Genomic DNA, 15,511 nt, shown 5'->3' with positions numbered 1-15,511 from the left:
GTGTGCCAAAGAACCAGTGTCATAATTTCTCCCTCTCCTGCTGAGCTGATGTTGCATTGTTGCATATCCCAGCTGCTCTTTGTGGGGTTTTCGTGAAGCTGTGTGTGAAGTCTCTACCTCATTGTAGTATATGCAGGCAAGACTGCACTCTCCTACAGACGCGTGGAGTAAGCTGTGGTGTAGTTTTTGGCACATAATAAACACGTTGCAGCAAAAAGCCCTCTGTGCTCCTTTCTTTCTGCCCATGTGCAGCGGGGGGGATGGGCTCCCTGCTCCCGGGTTAAAGCTGTTGTCATCATCTCTCCATTGAGATGAGGTGACTCTGGTACTGGGGGTGATGCAGATACTGGGAGCTGCACTTTCAGGCCCTGGGCCTGATGCTCCAGCTGGAGCTTGCTTCTCACTGAGGCTGATGTGCTTGGCGCGTTGAAAGGCTGAGACCAGCCCCACGTGCTGCACAGGGCCTTCCGGGTTTCTGATATGAGGGTGGCCAGTGCCCCTTGGGTGCGGGGGGCCATGGTTCCCTACACGTGTCTCTCCTTCCCTTCTCATGCTTGGCTTTAGGGGGCTGGTTCCCCTTTGCCCCGTAGCGGTGGCAGGCAGTGGCTAAGGGTGCCCATTAGCACGGCTGCACCCCTGGGCTGCACGGCGGGCTGGGAGCCCTGTGGCTGCTGGGGCTAGGGCCGCGTCGCAGCCCGTAGCGCCCAAACGGGGCCTCGGGGCCGCTGGGCTCAGCGGCGAGGCCGCACCGGCCGCCTTCACGCAGCACGGCCTCCGGGGGCCGCTGTCGGTGCTCGACGGGGACACGGGGAGGCACCGGGCCTCTACGGCAGCGCGGTCCTCCTGCCCGCCAGGGGGCGCTGTGCGCTGCGCGCGCTTCCGGCGTCCACTCCCGCTTCCGCCCCTCCTTTGTGTTCTCTTTCTCTGCGGCAGCCACAGCCATGGTGAGTCCCGGCCGCCGCCATCCGCCGCCATCGGCCGCCGGGGCGGCTCATCGCGGGGCTCCGGAGCGCGGGGCGGGTTGCTGGGGGGCGGCGGGCAGTAGGGGCGGAGGGCGGCTGGCGAGCGGCGGTGCGTGTCCCCGCAGGGACGCGTGAGGACGAAGACGGTGAAGAAGGCGGCGCGGGTGATCATCGAGAAGTACTACACCCGGCTGGGCAACGACTTCCACACCAACAAGCGCGTGTGCGAGGAGATCGCCATCATCCCCAGCAAGAAGCTGCGCAACAAGATCGCGGGGTGAGGCCCGAGGGGAGCGGAACCCTGCCGTGCTCGGGCCCCGGGGCTCAGCCCGGCTGTGTGTGTCTGTCTGTCTGTCTGCCACCCCGTCACGCCGCCTGTCCCACAGGTATGTCACCCACCTGATGAAGCGCATCCAGCGGGGCCCCGTCCGGGGCATCTCCATCAAGCTGCAGGAGGAGGAGAGGGAGCGCCGGGACAACTACGTGCCCGAGGTGCGGCCGGCCGCGCTCACGTGGGCTGGGGGCTCGGGCTGCGGCACGGGGCTGTTTCCTGAGAGCGGTGCTTTCAGGGCGCCGGGCTGCGGAGCGCGTCCCCGAGGGGGCCGGGCACGGGGCAGAGGTGGAACGCACCGTAGCCCAGCACGGCGTTCCCTCGGGCGCTGCCGCCTTCTTTTAGTCGGCACCGTTGCCGGCCGGAGGGCGCTGCCCTTCGTTTCCCTAGCTGAAAATAAGCTCGATAACAGCTCGGCGCACAGCACGGCCCGAAGCCGCCGTGCAGCAGATGTCGCTGAAGGGCAGCCGTGGTTCGGTGCCACAGCGCTGAGCCGGTCCCACAGCGCAGCCACCCCGCGGGGACCCCCCGAACCTGCATTCGAAAGTGATCGTGGTCTGCTGCGTGGCCCGGTCATTGATAGTGCAGGGAGAGGAACCCGAAAGCGTTTCCCGTGTTTGGTTGGGTCCGTGCCATCCCTCCCAAACCCTGTAGCGTTCGGACATCGGCTTTGTGCCCCTCTTCCTGATCTCCTGTAATGCTGTTAGCTGCCGTTTGATTATTTGTGCTTTTCAGTTCTCCTAGTTTGCTGGTGCTTGGTTTGCTTATTTTAAATCTGGGAAAGCAGATAGTTTTGTAGGCCGGGATGGGATGATGAGCCTGGTGCCTGGGCTTGGTGTGATTCCTCACTCGTGGTGTCTGGAAGGGAGCAGCACTGTGCAGCTGCTCTCAGAGCCCTTGGGTGTCAGCTGTGTCTGCTGCAGGGGGCTTCGCTCAGCTGCAGATGGGACAGGTTGCAGCTGCTGAGCGGGGAAGGAGCTGCAGGATGAACCTACTTGTTTCTTACTGGTGTGGTGTTGCCTATAATGGAAGGGAGCGCACAGAGGTCGAGGTCTGGAGAAGGGAATTGCGAGGTGTTTTGATCGGGTTCCTCCTGGCTCACTCTGGTGGGGGCAGTGGATCGGCTCTCCCCAAGGCACAGCCAAACCTTTGCTGTCTCTCTTCTGTCCCCAGGTCTCTGCTCTCGATCAGGAGATCATTGAAGTGGACCCGGACACCAAGGAAATGCTGAAGCTCCTGGTGAGTAGCTCAGGCCACCCTGCGGCCTGGTGCAACCCAGCCGAGGTGGTGACCGTGTCCCCAGCAGTGCTCCTGGGGCTACTGACAGCCTGGAACGTTCTGTCCCCGTGGCCGGGAGGGCTCCACCTCCTCCCTCGGTGGGTCTGGGCACACTGCTGACCCCAGGCTCTTTTTCAGGACTTCGGCAGCCTGTCCAACCTGCAGGTCACGCAGCCCACCGTGGGGATGAACTTCAAAACGCCGCGAGGCGCGCTCTGAGCTGCTCGCTGTGTTGCTTTTACAATAAATGTAGGAAACCAACTCGGCCTGCTCGTTCTTTCAAAGCCCACGGCGGGGCGGAGCGGAGGGCCTCCCTGGGTGCTGCATCCGAGGTGTCTCAGTGCGAGGAGGACTTGACACCTTCCTGGTTGTTTGGGGCGAGAGTGCAGAGCTGTTGCTTGGCAGTGTCCTTACTGATGTCGGGGTGGTGGCGCGCGGTTGGGAGAAGGCAAACATGGAGCGACCTCAGAGCCTCCCAGCTTTGAGTGGGAAGCTCGCAAGGTCGTGTTGTGCCAGAATAAAAGCTGTCTTTCTGACCGTATCTCTCAGTGCTTAGATGGAAGAGGAAAAGTCTCTGTGTTTATTTCTACAAGGGGAGCGAACTGAGCTGAGCAACGTGCTGTCTGAGAGGAAGCCCATATGGAGACAGGCCCTGGAGCCCCCAGGAGGACCCCCAGGAGATGTGTCTCCTACCACTGTCCCCAGAGAGGGCTGCGTTCACCCCACAACTCCCATCCTGCTGTGCGGAGAACCTACCAGTCCCTGCCATTCTCCCGGGCTCCTCCAGCAGATAAGGGTTCTCAGCCTGTTTCCTTCCCTACCTTTTCCACGATCAGTGTCTGCGCTTGTGTTCAAGCCTGTGGTTTACATGGGTTTTGGTAAGGAGAACATTGGGGCCTGTGCTCAGAACCCACTCAACCCACAGGGCTCCCTGCAGGCCCTGAGCCAAAGGATCTCCTGACCGTTGGCAGCCACAGCACACACGTTCAGTACCCCATACAAATGAAAAGGCAGAGGGTTTGCTCTTTGGGGGAAACACCTGTATTTATGTTTGCTGTGGAATTTGCTTTCAATAGTTAGGAAAAAAAAACGTTTACAACAAACGCAGGCAGGTATGTAAAGTGTACTGAGCTGTCACGAGGATAAACCAAACACAGATAGGTTAGAGCTCCCTCAAGCACCGCAGGGATTTAACTTGGAATTTGCAGCTCAGTGTCACCAATCTCTTCGCTGTAATTAAAATGCAGTGATAACAAAGGCTGCGCACTGGAATAACGGTCAATCTGCAGGAAGGCAGGGAAGGCAGCGTTACTTGTAGCAACCACAGGATGCTGGTAAACAGAACTGGACTGCCATAGCTGGCTGATGGTGTTGGGCAGAGCTCAGTTAAGGTTTTGCTGAGAACAGCTGCCTGTTACTTAGAATTTTTTTAGGCTGATTTCATGATGAACCCAGTAGGCGGTGCAACCCGCGGTGCCAGGAGTGAAGTCGTGTAGTTCTCCAGTGTATTTCCTCATGTCACGGGCAGAGGTGTAGCCTAGGGATGGAAAGTGCTGCTCTAAAGCCCAGCGTTACTCTGTTGGGTGAAATGGGAGCTGTGGAACATGGGAGGTGTTCAGGTGCAATCCCAGCTGTGCCCTCAGGACTTTATAACAACTGGGAATAAGCATCAGCATCGAGGGGCAACCTGGGACGGTGGACCTCCATACCTGCATGATTCTGCACCAGGGATTGCACATTGCAAATGGGAGCAATGAGCAACGAGCAGTGCAGAGCCATCAGGAACAGCAGCGTCAATAAAACCCAAGACAATCTTCTGGGTGAATTTTAGCAGTCTTGGGGTCTGGCAGGTAGGTAGAGAGCAATCCCTGGGGGTGGCCCTGACTCCACCAGCATCTGCGGCCATTTCCAGGCTGTCTTCCACTTAAAGGCCTACCCAAGCTGCACATTACCTGTCACCATGTTATTTATCGGGTATTCCTGGAGTGCATGGCATGGAACTTCCTCCTGGCTGGATGCTCTTGAGCCCCTTTTTCCTTCACTGCTGTGTTGGGAGGAATCGTGTGTTACTCTGTGCTGGGTATTTTCTAACAGATGAGGACACCTCCAAGTCCCCTTGCCATGGCCAGAAATACCTTTCAGGTAGGTTCTGTGCATCCTCCCCAGCTCCTTGCTCACACTCCTTGCTCACTGTCTCTGGTTCATCAGACAGATTTTCTTCAGGCTGTGATTATCAGTGCAGAATTCATTTAAAATGGTGCACCATTCACAAGAAAGTTTTCAATCCAGCAACACTTTTTGCTTCAAACATACTGAGGAATGACCTCAAGAGGACCGCGCGCAGTGGGAGCTGAGTGATTTGCAAAGAAAGCCAGAGTCCCAGACTCTTAGAATTGCAAGGGCCCCCCCCAACCCCACCCTGCATTGAGCTGCCTGCCCCCAGCCTAGGCTGCCCACCCCTGGCCTTGTCACCTCTGGGGATGGGGCACCCACAGCTGTGGGCAGCAGCCCTAGAGGCTGACACAAGTCGTTACAGCACCTACGTGGGGTGTTTCTCACGCACCTGTTCCACAAGGGAATCATCCATCTGCTCCCAAGGAAATCTACCTATTTTTCTCCTGATTTCTGCCGTGAGCAAAAAAAATAAATGAGTGTAACAGCAGCCCAGTGAGCAGCACTGCGCCCTGAGCAGTGGGGCACCGATTCCTCAGCCGTGGGGAGGAGGCATCGCTCCCAGCAGAAGGAAATCACCCCTCGGAGCAAGGGGATGGGGCACAGCCCCTCACCTTCCTGCAGGCAGGCAGGGGGCAGCACGAAGTGCCCCAGAGCCACGGGCTGCTGCTTGGCAGTGCTGCTGTTCAGCCATGCTGAGAGGTAACAGGGATGGAACACTGTAGCTCTGCCATCCAGGTACTGCAGGCTCTCATGTATGCTGGGAAAGAAAAGGGGTGGTTTCTGAAGGTAAGCACAACTATGAGCCAAACAGAAGAAGCTTTGGCTCTGATCGGTCTGAAATCAGCACTTGTGTTCTGTTACTTCCTGCTTGTTTCAGTTTTGTTTTGTTTTGTTTTGTTTTGTTTTTGCCTGTGGTTACTTCTCTGTTTGCCCCATAAGCCCTGGGGTGGTGCCAACTTTATTTCAGACCCCAAGCTTTTGTAGCAGGTCAGCCCCATTGCCTCCATTTACCCAGCTACAGGTATCAGCTGGTTCTGCACGCAGGTCTTGCACAGCACTAAGTCCAGGCGGGTTTTATTTCCGCTGGTGTGAGTGCAGATGGATCAGCTCCCGCCTTGCTCTGCTCTCCCACAAAAAGCCATGTCAGCAGCCTCACAACGCCATCCCCACCACTGGGGAACATCAGCGTTAATGCAAGCGTTCCCATCAGCTGCACTTCACTGCCTTTTGCCCCCCAACAAACCAGCAGAGCCCCTCCAGCACGCCATCAGCGAGCAATGGAGACGGCCAACCCCAAACAGGACCTTCCCAGGTGTGTGCTGGGCACCGGGGGTGGCACTAAGGGGGGACAGAGCCAACCTGCGGGTATCGGGGTGAGCAGCATCGCTGCTGAAGAGATAGTCGGCGTCCTGCCAGCGGGTGAGCAGCCCTCCGCCAGCCACTGCGGGAGGAAGAGCAGGGTGAGGACGAAGGCGAACCCCCGTGTGTCACACAGCCCACTGCATCCCCGCACGGTGCAGACACCAGCAGCACCCCCAGCCCTTAATGCACCCCCCCCCAAGCTGTCCCAGGTAAGCCCAACACCACACGCCCTCGTGCCGCGCTGTCAGCGCAGCCCAGCTCACTCCCTCACGCACCCCAATGCATTTCCTACACTCTGCTGCGAATCCCCCACCCTGTTCCGTGCTCCCCCCGCCCCAGCGTGTCCCCACACACCCCAAGACAGCCCCACAACCACCCCAGGGCTCACCCCACAGCTGCCGGGGGCCGGGCTGGACGCTGTGGGAGAACCAGGCCTGGCAGCCCTTAAACATGGCGGCGGGAAGCTGAGGGGCAGCGGCGGGAAACGCTGAGGGGTGGGGGGGGGGGGAGTGAGCCAAGGCTGGGAGCGCAGCTTTCCTGCCAGGAATGTTCAGACCAAACCCTGCTTTCAGGTATTTTTATCTGAGGTGAGGAGCTCGTCAGCACACGATGCGTCCTTGAGTAAAGCGTGGAGCAAAGCAGAAAGGCAGAGGTTTGTGCACATCTCATTGCTCAGCATAGGCAGCGCAAATGTAACAGAGCGGTCTACAAAACAAGCCGGAACTGCATCAACCTCGAGCAACACAATCTTCATCCATGAAAGCACTGCGATAACTCAGCCCAGCCCAGAGCTGAGATCTGCACCCACCACGTCCAGCTGGACCCAGCAGCACGACATCACCGCAGCAGCCCCCCAGGAGCCACAGCAGCGCTCAGGTTGGGTAATGCCTCCCCAGGCAGCTCCCTGCGCCCTGAAAATCATCATTTTGTCTTTTCTGGTTTTATTGGGTAAAACTTGTGTACAATTCAGACCGGTGAAGAGCTCCAGTGGCAGTGCAGATACTGAGAGCTACGTGCTCAGATAAGCCAAGACAGAACGCTGCTCCAAGTCAAAGGTATTTTAACACAAGCTCCAGCAATTGTTTATGGAGAACAGCTGTTAGAGAGCAGGCTTTACTGATTTATTGCTATTAATTCTGTTCCTTTCCTGGGGAACACACAAGTTTCAGAGTTGTGAATTTGCACAGTTATGCACAAGTTTCGAAGGCATGAATTTGCATTATAAATTTTCACAATTCCAATCCCAATCAGCTTGCTTTGCATCTTCCTTCATCCTAAGCAACAGGTCAAGGTACCTTCAACAGCATCTCCATATTTGCAAACCATCTGCTGCATGCCTGAAGGCTGCAAGGCAGAACCCCCCCCCCCCCCATCGCCTTCCCCACCCCGTCAGTCGTCCCCGCCCCCCAATGCTTTTCCAGGAGCACAGATTTCAGACCACTGCTGCTAACCCTAGGAGAGCATCCTAAAGGAAGGAATTTCATGATGAAGATGCTTGCTCTTTGCCATCCTACCCAGAAGTGTGATGCAAAAAAGGACAGAAGCTCAAGCTCATTTCCACTTGAAATGCAGAATTCTACAGACCTGCATGGGAGAGAGGAGATTGATATCAATTGCTCTGTGCACTGCTTCAACTGCTTCATTATTTTTTAAGAACCTGTTCTTCCAATGCAACCATTTTTTAGCTTTTGAGACTTTCCAGCCTCTCAGTATTGCAGGTTTTTGTGCTGCTAATTAAGAGTACCCTCTTCTTCCCCTGTTCACCTCACCCCTATTTTCTCCCGTTCCTGAATACCAGCACCCCTCCCAGCCTTTGCAGGAAGAGCTCAAAAGCATTTTGGAAAACAGAGGCAGGTAAAGAACTGTGATCCTTCTACACCTCAAGAAGTTCAGCCCAAGAGTTCCCTTCCTGCTCCATCTTAAAGTTCACGTGACTCATGACCCATGAGTCAGCCTAAAAACCTTTGTTTCCCGAGCTAGCTGGGAGGGAACTTCCCTGGAAAAGGCTCAGCTCCCACTGTCAATATTCAACCAGCCTCAGACAGAGATCTCAGCAAAGGAGTTTCAGTTTCAAGCTGTACTGCAGATCTTTCAGCCATGATGCAGCTTTCTCCATCATGGGTTGGGCTTGCTATTCACACCAAGCTGACTCTGCCATGCCCACCGCAGGCTAACCATCCTGCCTTCCCTGAGGTGCAGGGGATTTCCAAGCAGGGGAACTTCCAGACCCTGTGATGCCATTCTCCTGGCTGGTGGGGAGGAAAAGCACTGAAATGGGCAGTGACAGCTTGTATTGGCGGCCGGCAGACATGCCAAAGAGCTTTGCTCCAAGCGACTGCTCTCTTCTGGGAGGAAAAGCAGGGTTCCTAGGCTGGGTGTGGGTGAGCACCGGTTGTAATATTAAGCAGAAAGAGCTTCAGAACAGCCCTGCTAGCTGTCAGTGGGAACACAGGGGATCTTGTGATCGTTCGTCCTGTTTGTTGGCTCTGTGGGCTATTTAGGGGGCCTCCCTTTACCCGCAGGACGTCACTCACCGTGCTCATCCCGGGCACAGCTCAGAACTCGGGATCTAAGGAGGGAAAGAAGCGATGTCAGGGCCCAGAACGATGGGGCTCAGGGCCACTGGGGCTCAGGGCCACGGGCGCTCACGGCCACGGGGCCGGCAGCACAGGGAAGAGGAGGAGGCGGCCATACCCCACTTGTAGACCTGCGGCTCTTTCAGGGTCTCGTGCTCCACCTTGCACGTGTAGACGGCGTCGCTGCTGGGCGTGAAGTCGGCGTACACCAGGCGCTGGAAGCTCCAGTCGTCGTTGAAGGACATGTCGGAGTACTGCGCGCCCTCCATGGGCACGCCGTCCTTCATCAGCGTGATGGAGATCTTGGGCGGGTGGAAGCCGGACGCGAAGCAGTTGAGGACGTTCTTGGTGCCCGCGGAGGCGGGGAAGCGGGAGTACACCTGTACCTTGGGCGTCACTGCGGGGACGGAGGGGTGCTGAGCGGGGGGAGCCCCGCACGGGGAGCGACCCCAAAGGAGGGGTCAGCACCCCGCGCCCGCACTCCCGCCCGGCCCCGGCACTCACAATCGGCCTGCGCCAGCCCAAGCAAGGCCACCAGGGCCACCAGCATCACCGCCGCCTTCCCCATGGCTCCGCCGTCCGCTCCGCTCCGCGCTTCTCGGGGAATGGCCCCGCCCGCCGCTCGCTTGCGCCCGCCTGCACTGCAGCCAATGGCGGCGCGGTAAGCCCCCCGCGTCACCTGTCACCGGGCAGAGCGGCGGTGTAGAGGTTACGGAGCCGGAGCGGCGCGGCCCACGGCGCCTGCGCACGGCAGGAGCACCGCTTTCGCTTTCGCTTTCTCTTTCCCGAAAGCGGGTGGGCGTGGCCTAACGTGGGGGGGGGGGCTGCGCAGGCGCACTGAGTCGACGGGCGGTGCCGTGCGGCACGGCGCGTGCGCGACAGCGGCAGCGCGGGAAACCGTAAAAGGCGGCGGGCGGGGCAGCGCGGCCCCGTAGAGGGCGGCGGGGGTGGCGGGGCCGCGTCATGGCGGAGGGCGGCGAGCCCGTGGTGAGTGCCCGCCCTGCCCTGACGCGGGGCTGTGCTGTCGCTGCGTTCGCTCTGAAGCCTTACCGGTGTCCCCGCTGCCGCCCCTTTCTTCCCCCAGATCCTCGAGGACTACCTGCTGGTGGAAGATGCTCCTCTGCTGGAGGAGATGGCTGAGGAAGACGAGGAGCTCGACCTGTACAATGAGATGACGTTTGGGCTGGGTAAGGTCAGAAGGAGCCCGGATTTGGGCTGACCACCAGCACCTGTAGGACTGCGGATGGAGGGGGCGGTGAGGAAGGTGGTCCTGAGCAGGGGCTGAGCTGGGGGGTGGGAGTGTCTGTTTGCCCTCAGTGTGCTCTGCTTCTTCCTTCAAGACCGTGACTCCACTGAGGAGGATGCCACCAAAACCCCGGCGCCTCCAGAGAGGAGCCCTGAGCTGTTGGAGCCTGAGGAACAGCCCCGAGTGGTGGAGGGGCAGCCACCGACAGAGGAGCAGGGAGAGCTCCAGGGCCAAGGTGGGACAGAGGCAGAGGCTGAGCAGGTGGGCTCTGAGGAGGAGGAGGAAGAAGAGGAGGAAGAGCAGGGAGTTGAGGAACAGGAGGATGAGGAGGAACCCAACGACTTGGGAGACCCAGCAGTGATGAGAGCTGTACAGAGCAAGCCCACGCTGGAGGTGATGCCTGGTTGGGGGGGGGATGGGACCCTGAGTGAAATCCCTGGGGTCCCCCAGTGCCCAAGCAGAGTCGGTGGTGTGGTCCTGCTGCTCCTTTCTCCATCTTTGTACTGTGGACTGTGTCCCATGGGGGGCCAAGGGGTGGTTCTGGGAGGTAACAAGGTCGTGCCCGTGGTGCTTTTGCAAAGTGTACATCACTAACTGTTCTCTTTGCTCTCAGAGCCAGGACTCAGCGGTGCTGGACAGCAGGATTGGCTCTGACTGGGCAGAATTTGGCCAAGAGGACATGGTAAAAACATCCCCTCCACACTAGTAACAGAGAGTGAGTGTCTCTTGCCCCTCCTCTCCCCGTGCTGATCTCTGTTTGTCTTCCAGCTGGCAATGGACCCCATGGCATGGGGCTCTTGCCCCAGCAGCATTCCACCCCACCACATGCTAGAGGTGCGTCCTTGGGGCTCTCCCTGTGTGTCCCTTATGGTGCTGAGCAGTCAAGGCTCCATTTCCTTCATCTGCCACCTCCTCCCACAGGACAAAGCCATCCTGCAGGTCCTGGAGAGGCCGCCTACTGCCACCAACATGGCCCTCGACTTCCTCGGCTCCCCTGTGCAGAGGGGGTATGTGGGTTCCCCACGGCACAAGCGCCCTGACTTCAGAGGGATGTCCCCCAAGTCTTTCCCCCAGCACTTCCTCCAGCAGGTACAGGTTTTCAGAGACTCTTGTTTTGCTCCTCTGCCTTCCCTGCTCCAGAAGCTGTCCCAAGCTCTGAGATGCTTCTATGTTGTATGGGACCTATTATGAGGCTGGGATTTGTGGCTGTGCCTTGCTGATCCCAGTAACATCTTACTCCTGCAGCAACCTCTGATACCATGCTCCACATCCTCCCCTCGGCCCTTCCCACCACCCCGCAGAGCCTCTTCTTTCTTTACTTCCAACCAGGTAATGGAGCGAGCTGTTGGCCACTAATCCCACAGATAGTGCTATGTCCTGGAAGATGCTTCTGAGCACGTCTCAACATCTCTCCCAAGTGGCAGCCTTTGCAGCTCAGTCTCATCCTGGGCACTCTTTATCTTCGATGGGGATGGTTATAGCTGTTGCTTCTTAAATACATTTATCCTGATGTTCCTGCACTGGGCCTGTTTGGTAGCACGTTGGAGCACCTTTGATGGACCTGCGCTGCACCAGGCAGCAGCATAACACTAGAGTACCCTTGCCTTGCCCAGATATGGGAGCACAGAATGTGGCTTTGGTAGAGCCCAGCCATCCCTCCAGGTGCCCCTGGACAGCAGGGTGCCCTGCCACCTGACCACTTTTCCCTTCCTTTCCAGTCTGCAGGGTACATCTCTCCAGGCCCTTTCAGTCCCCTGTCGCCCAACATTGGCACTCCACCACGGTCTCTCGCCATGCACTTTGGCCCAATGTCTCATTCTCTGGATCCTTCTGTCTTCTTCAGCCCCTCCACCAGTGGCCAGCTCAACCTCAGGTAGCAGGGATGGCGAGTGGGGTGCCTGCCTGGGGGCAGGGGAGGGGTGCTGCAGCCCTCATAGAAGCTGGTAGCTCCGTGGGGGTGGCTCAAGTGTGGGAGCTGAGCTGTGGTTGTGATGGTGAGGAGGCATCAGGTCTGGGTGAGGTCAGGATGGACAGCATGCCATGGGCACGTCACCATCTGTTGTCTGAAGGTCAAGGGAGCTGGTGTGGCCCTTGTGGCACTCAGCCAAGACCTGAGATGCGTCCTGAACGCATCAGAGATACGTTGGAGCTGCTGTATTGTCTTCAGTCCTCATTGTCCTTTTGCAGCGTGCCCAGCCACCTCACTCAGCTGCACCCGCAGCACCAGCGCATCCTGACCCAGCGGCAGCAGCAGGGTGGGACATTGCAGAGGTATGGGGTTTACAGGGGGGGCTTAGGGGTGCCTCAGGGGGGATCTGAGTGCTCACAGTAGGCTGTGGTCTTCCCTGTGACAGCGTCTCCCCCAAGAAGCTGTGGTCCCCTAAAGCTGACCCTTGTGCTGGGCTGATGACCTGCAAGGAGAAGGACTGGATTGTCAAGGTGGAGATGATCCAGCTGCAGAGTGAGAACTTGGATGATGATTATTACTACCAGGTGAGCTGCTTCTGTGGGGTCTTGTGGTCACCCAGCTCCTTGGAGCTACACATTCACACCTGAGGAAGCTGGAAAATGCAGGGGCTTGAGGTGCTGAGCCCTGTGCAGGAATGGGACAGGATGGTCCTATGTTGTCCTTCTGGCTGCCTGCAGACCTACTACCACCGGCTGGAGCGCAAGCAGGCAGAGGAAGAGCTGCTGGGTGGGCGCAACAAGCAGGAGCCCCCCAAACTGGTGACACCGTTCATCCAGAAAGTGGAGACCTACAATTCTGGTGAGGGGCTGTTGCTGAGGTTGGGATATGGGGCATGGGACACACTCTTACCACGCTCCCGCTCTCTTCCAGTGGTGCGCATTGCCGGCTCGCTGGGCCAGGTCGCTGTATCCACCTGCTACAGCCCCCGGCGGGCCATCGATGCTGTGCACCATGCCCTGGTGGAGGAGGTAGGTGAAGGGGGACACCGGGCTCCAAGCTTCCTTCCATGTCTTGGAGAAGTTTAGGAGGAGTGATAGGAGCTACCGTGGCTCTGGGTGTCGGATGGGGCATGCAGTAGGGCTGTGTGTCACTTTTATGGCATCAGCAGGGTGGGATGGGACAGCCGGTGGTGGCTGTGGCCGCTGTGCAGGGTTGGTCTTTGTCCTGAAGCCACTTTGATCCCCAGGGAGCAGCTGGCCCAGAGCTGTGCTGGCAGCGGTGTCTGGTGCTGGCTGTAACTGTGCCTTCCTTTCTCCCCTCCTGAAGGCTGCAGGGAGCCACCGGCTTCGAGCGCTGCACAGGATTGAGAGGGTGAGTGGCGGTGGCCCCGCTTTGCGGCATGCTGGGATGGAGCAGAGGCTTGTCCAAGGAGCTCTGTTGGGGAGGTCTGCCTGGATGTGGGGGGTTTTGAACATTCAGCAAATGCTCCAAGCTGGCCACTCATCTCTTGGCATTTCTTTAGCTGTTCCTGCAACTGCTGGAGGTGGAAGAGATGCAGCGGAAGATGTCCTTAGCCACAGAAGAGCAGGAGCACAAGACCCAGGAAGTGGGACGGATCTATCAGGCCCTGAATATCAGAGCCTGCAGCAGTGAGGAGTAAGATATGCTGTGGTGAAGTAGGGGTGGGCAGCATGCCCTGATCCTAGCTGTGTTCCCTGTAATCATGTGTTAATGGGATTCTGTCCTCTGTGCGTCACCCTAATTTGTGGTGCCCCTATCTACAAGCCTTGTCATCCCCTGAAGATGCATGGGAGTGAGGGAGATGTCAGTTCATCTCCTAGATGGGCAGAAGGGCTTCAGGTCTCTCAGGGTTTGTGCCAATGGGAGCCTTCATCCCCAGGGAGGCAGAGGATGAGTTCCTGCAGGTCCTGTGTGTTCGGAAAGGCAAGAAACTCACAGCACGGCTGCTGCCCCACCTGGCCCCAGAGCAAGCAGAGAAGATCCTGCTGACCATCACCCACCACCTGCCCTTCCTCATGAAGAAGGATGTGCCAGATGAGGCGAGCACCTCCAGCCTGGGGCAGGGGGTGCTGGGTTGCTTTCTTCTATCCCTTTTCCTGGAACTGGCTATCTTGCTGGGTCTCAGCTAGGCTGGGTGGATGGTTGGGTTGACGTGGGAAAATGGCCTATGAAGGGTAGGCTCAGAGCTTTGCTTCCCCTGTTGAAGTGGAGAAGGAGGAAGGTTGCCAGGAGGTGTTAGGGTAGTTCTGGTGGACATGTATCCCTAGGATGTGTGGTGGTTCCTGAATGTGGGATGCAGGCATTTGGGCTAGGACTCAAGGATGGGGATGGGACTGCTGTGGGTCAAGCAGTCTCAGATCCCTGCTCTCCCCTCTGCCCTGCCCAGTCTCTCCCCCTGCTCTACAGCCCTTTGAATGAGGTGGTGGGCAGGATGACCTTCAGCAGGCTCATTGAGGTCCTGCAGGAGATGACCAGGACCCTGCCTGAGTCTGCTGAGCTCCCACTTACTATGGCCTTGAAGAACCAGGTATGTTGGTATCCCCACTATCCAAAAGGCACCGCAGATGAACAGGCAGCCATGATACAATTCCTGGTGCATCCCCGCAGTTTGGCATCTCCTTGCTCTACTCCCTGCTGAGCCGTGGCGAGGGACTGTTGTCCTCTGAGACACCACTGGAGCCACACATTGGGGACTTTGAGACATGGTGAGGAGATGGGACCTCAAACGTGGCTGGGGCTGGTTGACCAACGCAATACTCACTGTCTCCTTGGTGTCCCCAGGACAGACACTGTATTCCTGGTTGCTCGGGAGCTGTCACAAGTGCCCAAGGCTTTGCTGGTAGAGCCACTTTTTTTGCCCAGCAATCTCCTCTCGCTCTTCTGCCGCTACCTGGACAAGCAGACTGTCCACCACCTGGAGGCCAAGATGGAGTGAGTACTGCCTGGTGCTGCCCTGTAGAGAAAGGGGATCTGTTGGGACCAGATCTTTGGGAAGAGAAGTGGTAGATATGCAAGTCTGCAGACCCCCATTATGCTGGAGGACACGAGCCCACACAGAGCAAGCGGTTTGCACCCCTGCTGGTCCCTAGTGCCATGAAGCTTGCAGTGCTTGCTTTGACTTGAGCAGATCTGGTGTGCATCTTTCTGGGATGAATAAAAGTGGGGGCAGAAAACTGGGGGATCCCTACTGCAGTCTGGCTGGGCAAGCTCTAGGTGGTGGCTGGGCAGGTAGGCTCCTGGTGGCTGCCACCAGTGTGGTGTGACAAACCTGATACTTCAACCTTGCTCCTCCATAGGTGCTCCCCACTGCCGTCGGAGGCTCCCATGCTATGCTAGGCCCTGAGAGTGAGACAGAGCCAATGCAAGGACTTTGAGTTTTGAAGCAACCGCAACTCGGGTGCTGGGCACTTTGGGTGAGCCGTGTGCTGGCTGGGGATGTGGGTAACTTATTTTGGCCTCACACCCTGCAGCAGCGCTTGGCAGGTGCTGAGGCCACTCTGCACTGGGGCGCTGGGAGCACCTGCAGGGGGTGAGTTTGTGTATAGCACTTGAAATAAAATAAAAAGGTGATTAACAAGCGCTTGCAGCTCCTGTGGGTGGCCTCTGCTGTGTGCGAGTAACCTGGATCTCATAGAGGCATTGCTGGAGCAC

General features: G+C 57.9%; 4 protein-coding genes and 1 non-coding gene across 6 annotated transcripts; 3 read left to right on the top strand and 2 right to left on the bottom strand.

Annotated features, from left to right (window-relative positions):
• Positions 1 to 885: 885 nt before the first annotated feature.
• Positions 886 to 2,832, top strand: RPS17 (ribosomal protein S17). The gene is made up of 5 exons (XM_042885726.1): positions 886 to 944; positions 1,088 to 1,239; positions 1,349 to 1,454; positions 2,467 to 2,532; positions 2,710 to 2,832. The coding sequence occupies exons 1-5, from the start codon at positions 942 to 944 to the stop codon at positions 2,788 to 2,790; spliced, it is 408 nt and encodes a 135-aa protein (XP_042741660.1). The 5' UTR covers positions 886 to 941; the 3' UTR covers positions 2,791 to 2,832.
• LOC122187927 lies at positions 1,826 to 1,957 on the top strand. The gene has a single exon (XR_006181446.1). It is a non-coding gene; the product is annotated as a small nucleolar RNA SNORA71 (small nucleolar RNA).
• Positions 2,833 to 3,605: 773 nt separating the features above from the next.
• TERB2 (telomere repeat binding bouquet formation protein 2) lies at positions 3,606 to 7,484 on the bottom strand. The gene is made up of 7 exons (XM_042885725.1): positions 6,497 to 7,484; positions 6,106 to 6,187; positions 5,358 to 5,503; positions 5,135 to 5,196; positions 4,707 to 4,795; positions 4,524 to 4,615; positions 3,606 to 4,108 (listed from the first exon to the last, which is right to left on the bottom strand). Exons 1-7 carry the CDS (start codon positions 6,558 to 6,560, stop codon positions 3,990 to 3,992), a joined length of 654 nt encoding a protein of 217 aa, XP_042741659.1. The 5' UTR covers positions 6,561 to 7,484; the 3' UTR covers positions 3,606 to 3,989.
• A 27-nt stretch (positions 7,485 to 7,511) lies between these two features.
• Positions 7,512 to 9,299, bottom strand: B2M (beta-2-microglobulin). Its single transcript, XM_042885727.1, has 4 exons — positions 9,189 to 9,299; positions 8,803 to 9,081; positions 8,643 to 8,677; positions 7,512 to 7,692 (listed from the first exon to the last, which is right to left on the bottom strand). The coding sequence occupies exons 1-3, from the start codon at positions 9,250 to 9,252 to the stop codon at positions 8,664 to 8,666; spliced, it is 357 nt and encodes a 118-aa protein (XP_042741661.1). The 5' UTR covers positions 9,253 to 9,299; the 3' UTR covers positions 7,512 to 7,692; positions 8,643 to 8,663.
• Positions 9,300 to 9,619: 320 nt separating this feature from the next.
• On the top strand, positions 9,620 to 15,437 carry PATL2 (PAT1 homolog 2). Of its 2 annotated transcripts, XM_042885723.1 has the most exons (19): positions 9,620 to 9,671; positions 9,769 to 9,871; positions 10,025 to 10,323; positions 10,544 to 10,612; positions 10,699 to 10,764; positions 10,852 to 11,019; positions 11,176 to 11,259; positions 11,649 to 11,803; positions 12,118 to 12,201; positions 12,285 to 12,423; positions 12,577 to 12,697; positions 12,770 to 12,867; positions 13,166 to 13,210; positions 13,362 to 13,495; positions 13,740 to 13,899; positions 14,247 to 14,387; positions 14,468 to 14,565; positions 14,642 to 14,791; positions 15,157 to 15,437. In XM_042885723.1, the coding sequence occupies exons 1-19, from the start codon at positions 9,648 to 9,650 to the stop codon at positions 15,194 to 15,196; spliced, it is 2,178 nt and encodes a 725-aa protein (XP_042741657.1). In that variant the 5' UTR covers positions 9,620 to 9,647; the 3' UTR covers positions 15,197 to 15,437. The 2 variants fall into 2 exon arrangements, with proteins under 2 accessions (XP_042741657.1, XP_042741658.1); XM_042885724.1 differs by lacking the exon at positions 11,176 to 11,259.
• The last annotated feature ends 74 nt before the right edge of the window (positions 15,438 to 15,511 follow it).

This window comes from Lagopus leucura, unplaced genomic scaffold (assembly GCF_019238085.1).
Source record: "Lagopus leucura isolate 7727_CA_CO unplaced genomic scaffold, USGS_WTPT01 Super-Scaffold_100052, whole genome shotgun sequence".
NCBI lineage: Eukaryota > Metazoa > Chordata > Aves > Galliformes > Phasianidae > Lagopus > Lagopus leucura.
Note: the sequence above shows the minus strand (reverse complement) of the source record. Positions and strands in the feature narration are given on the sequence as shown.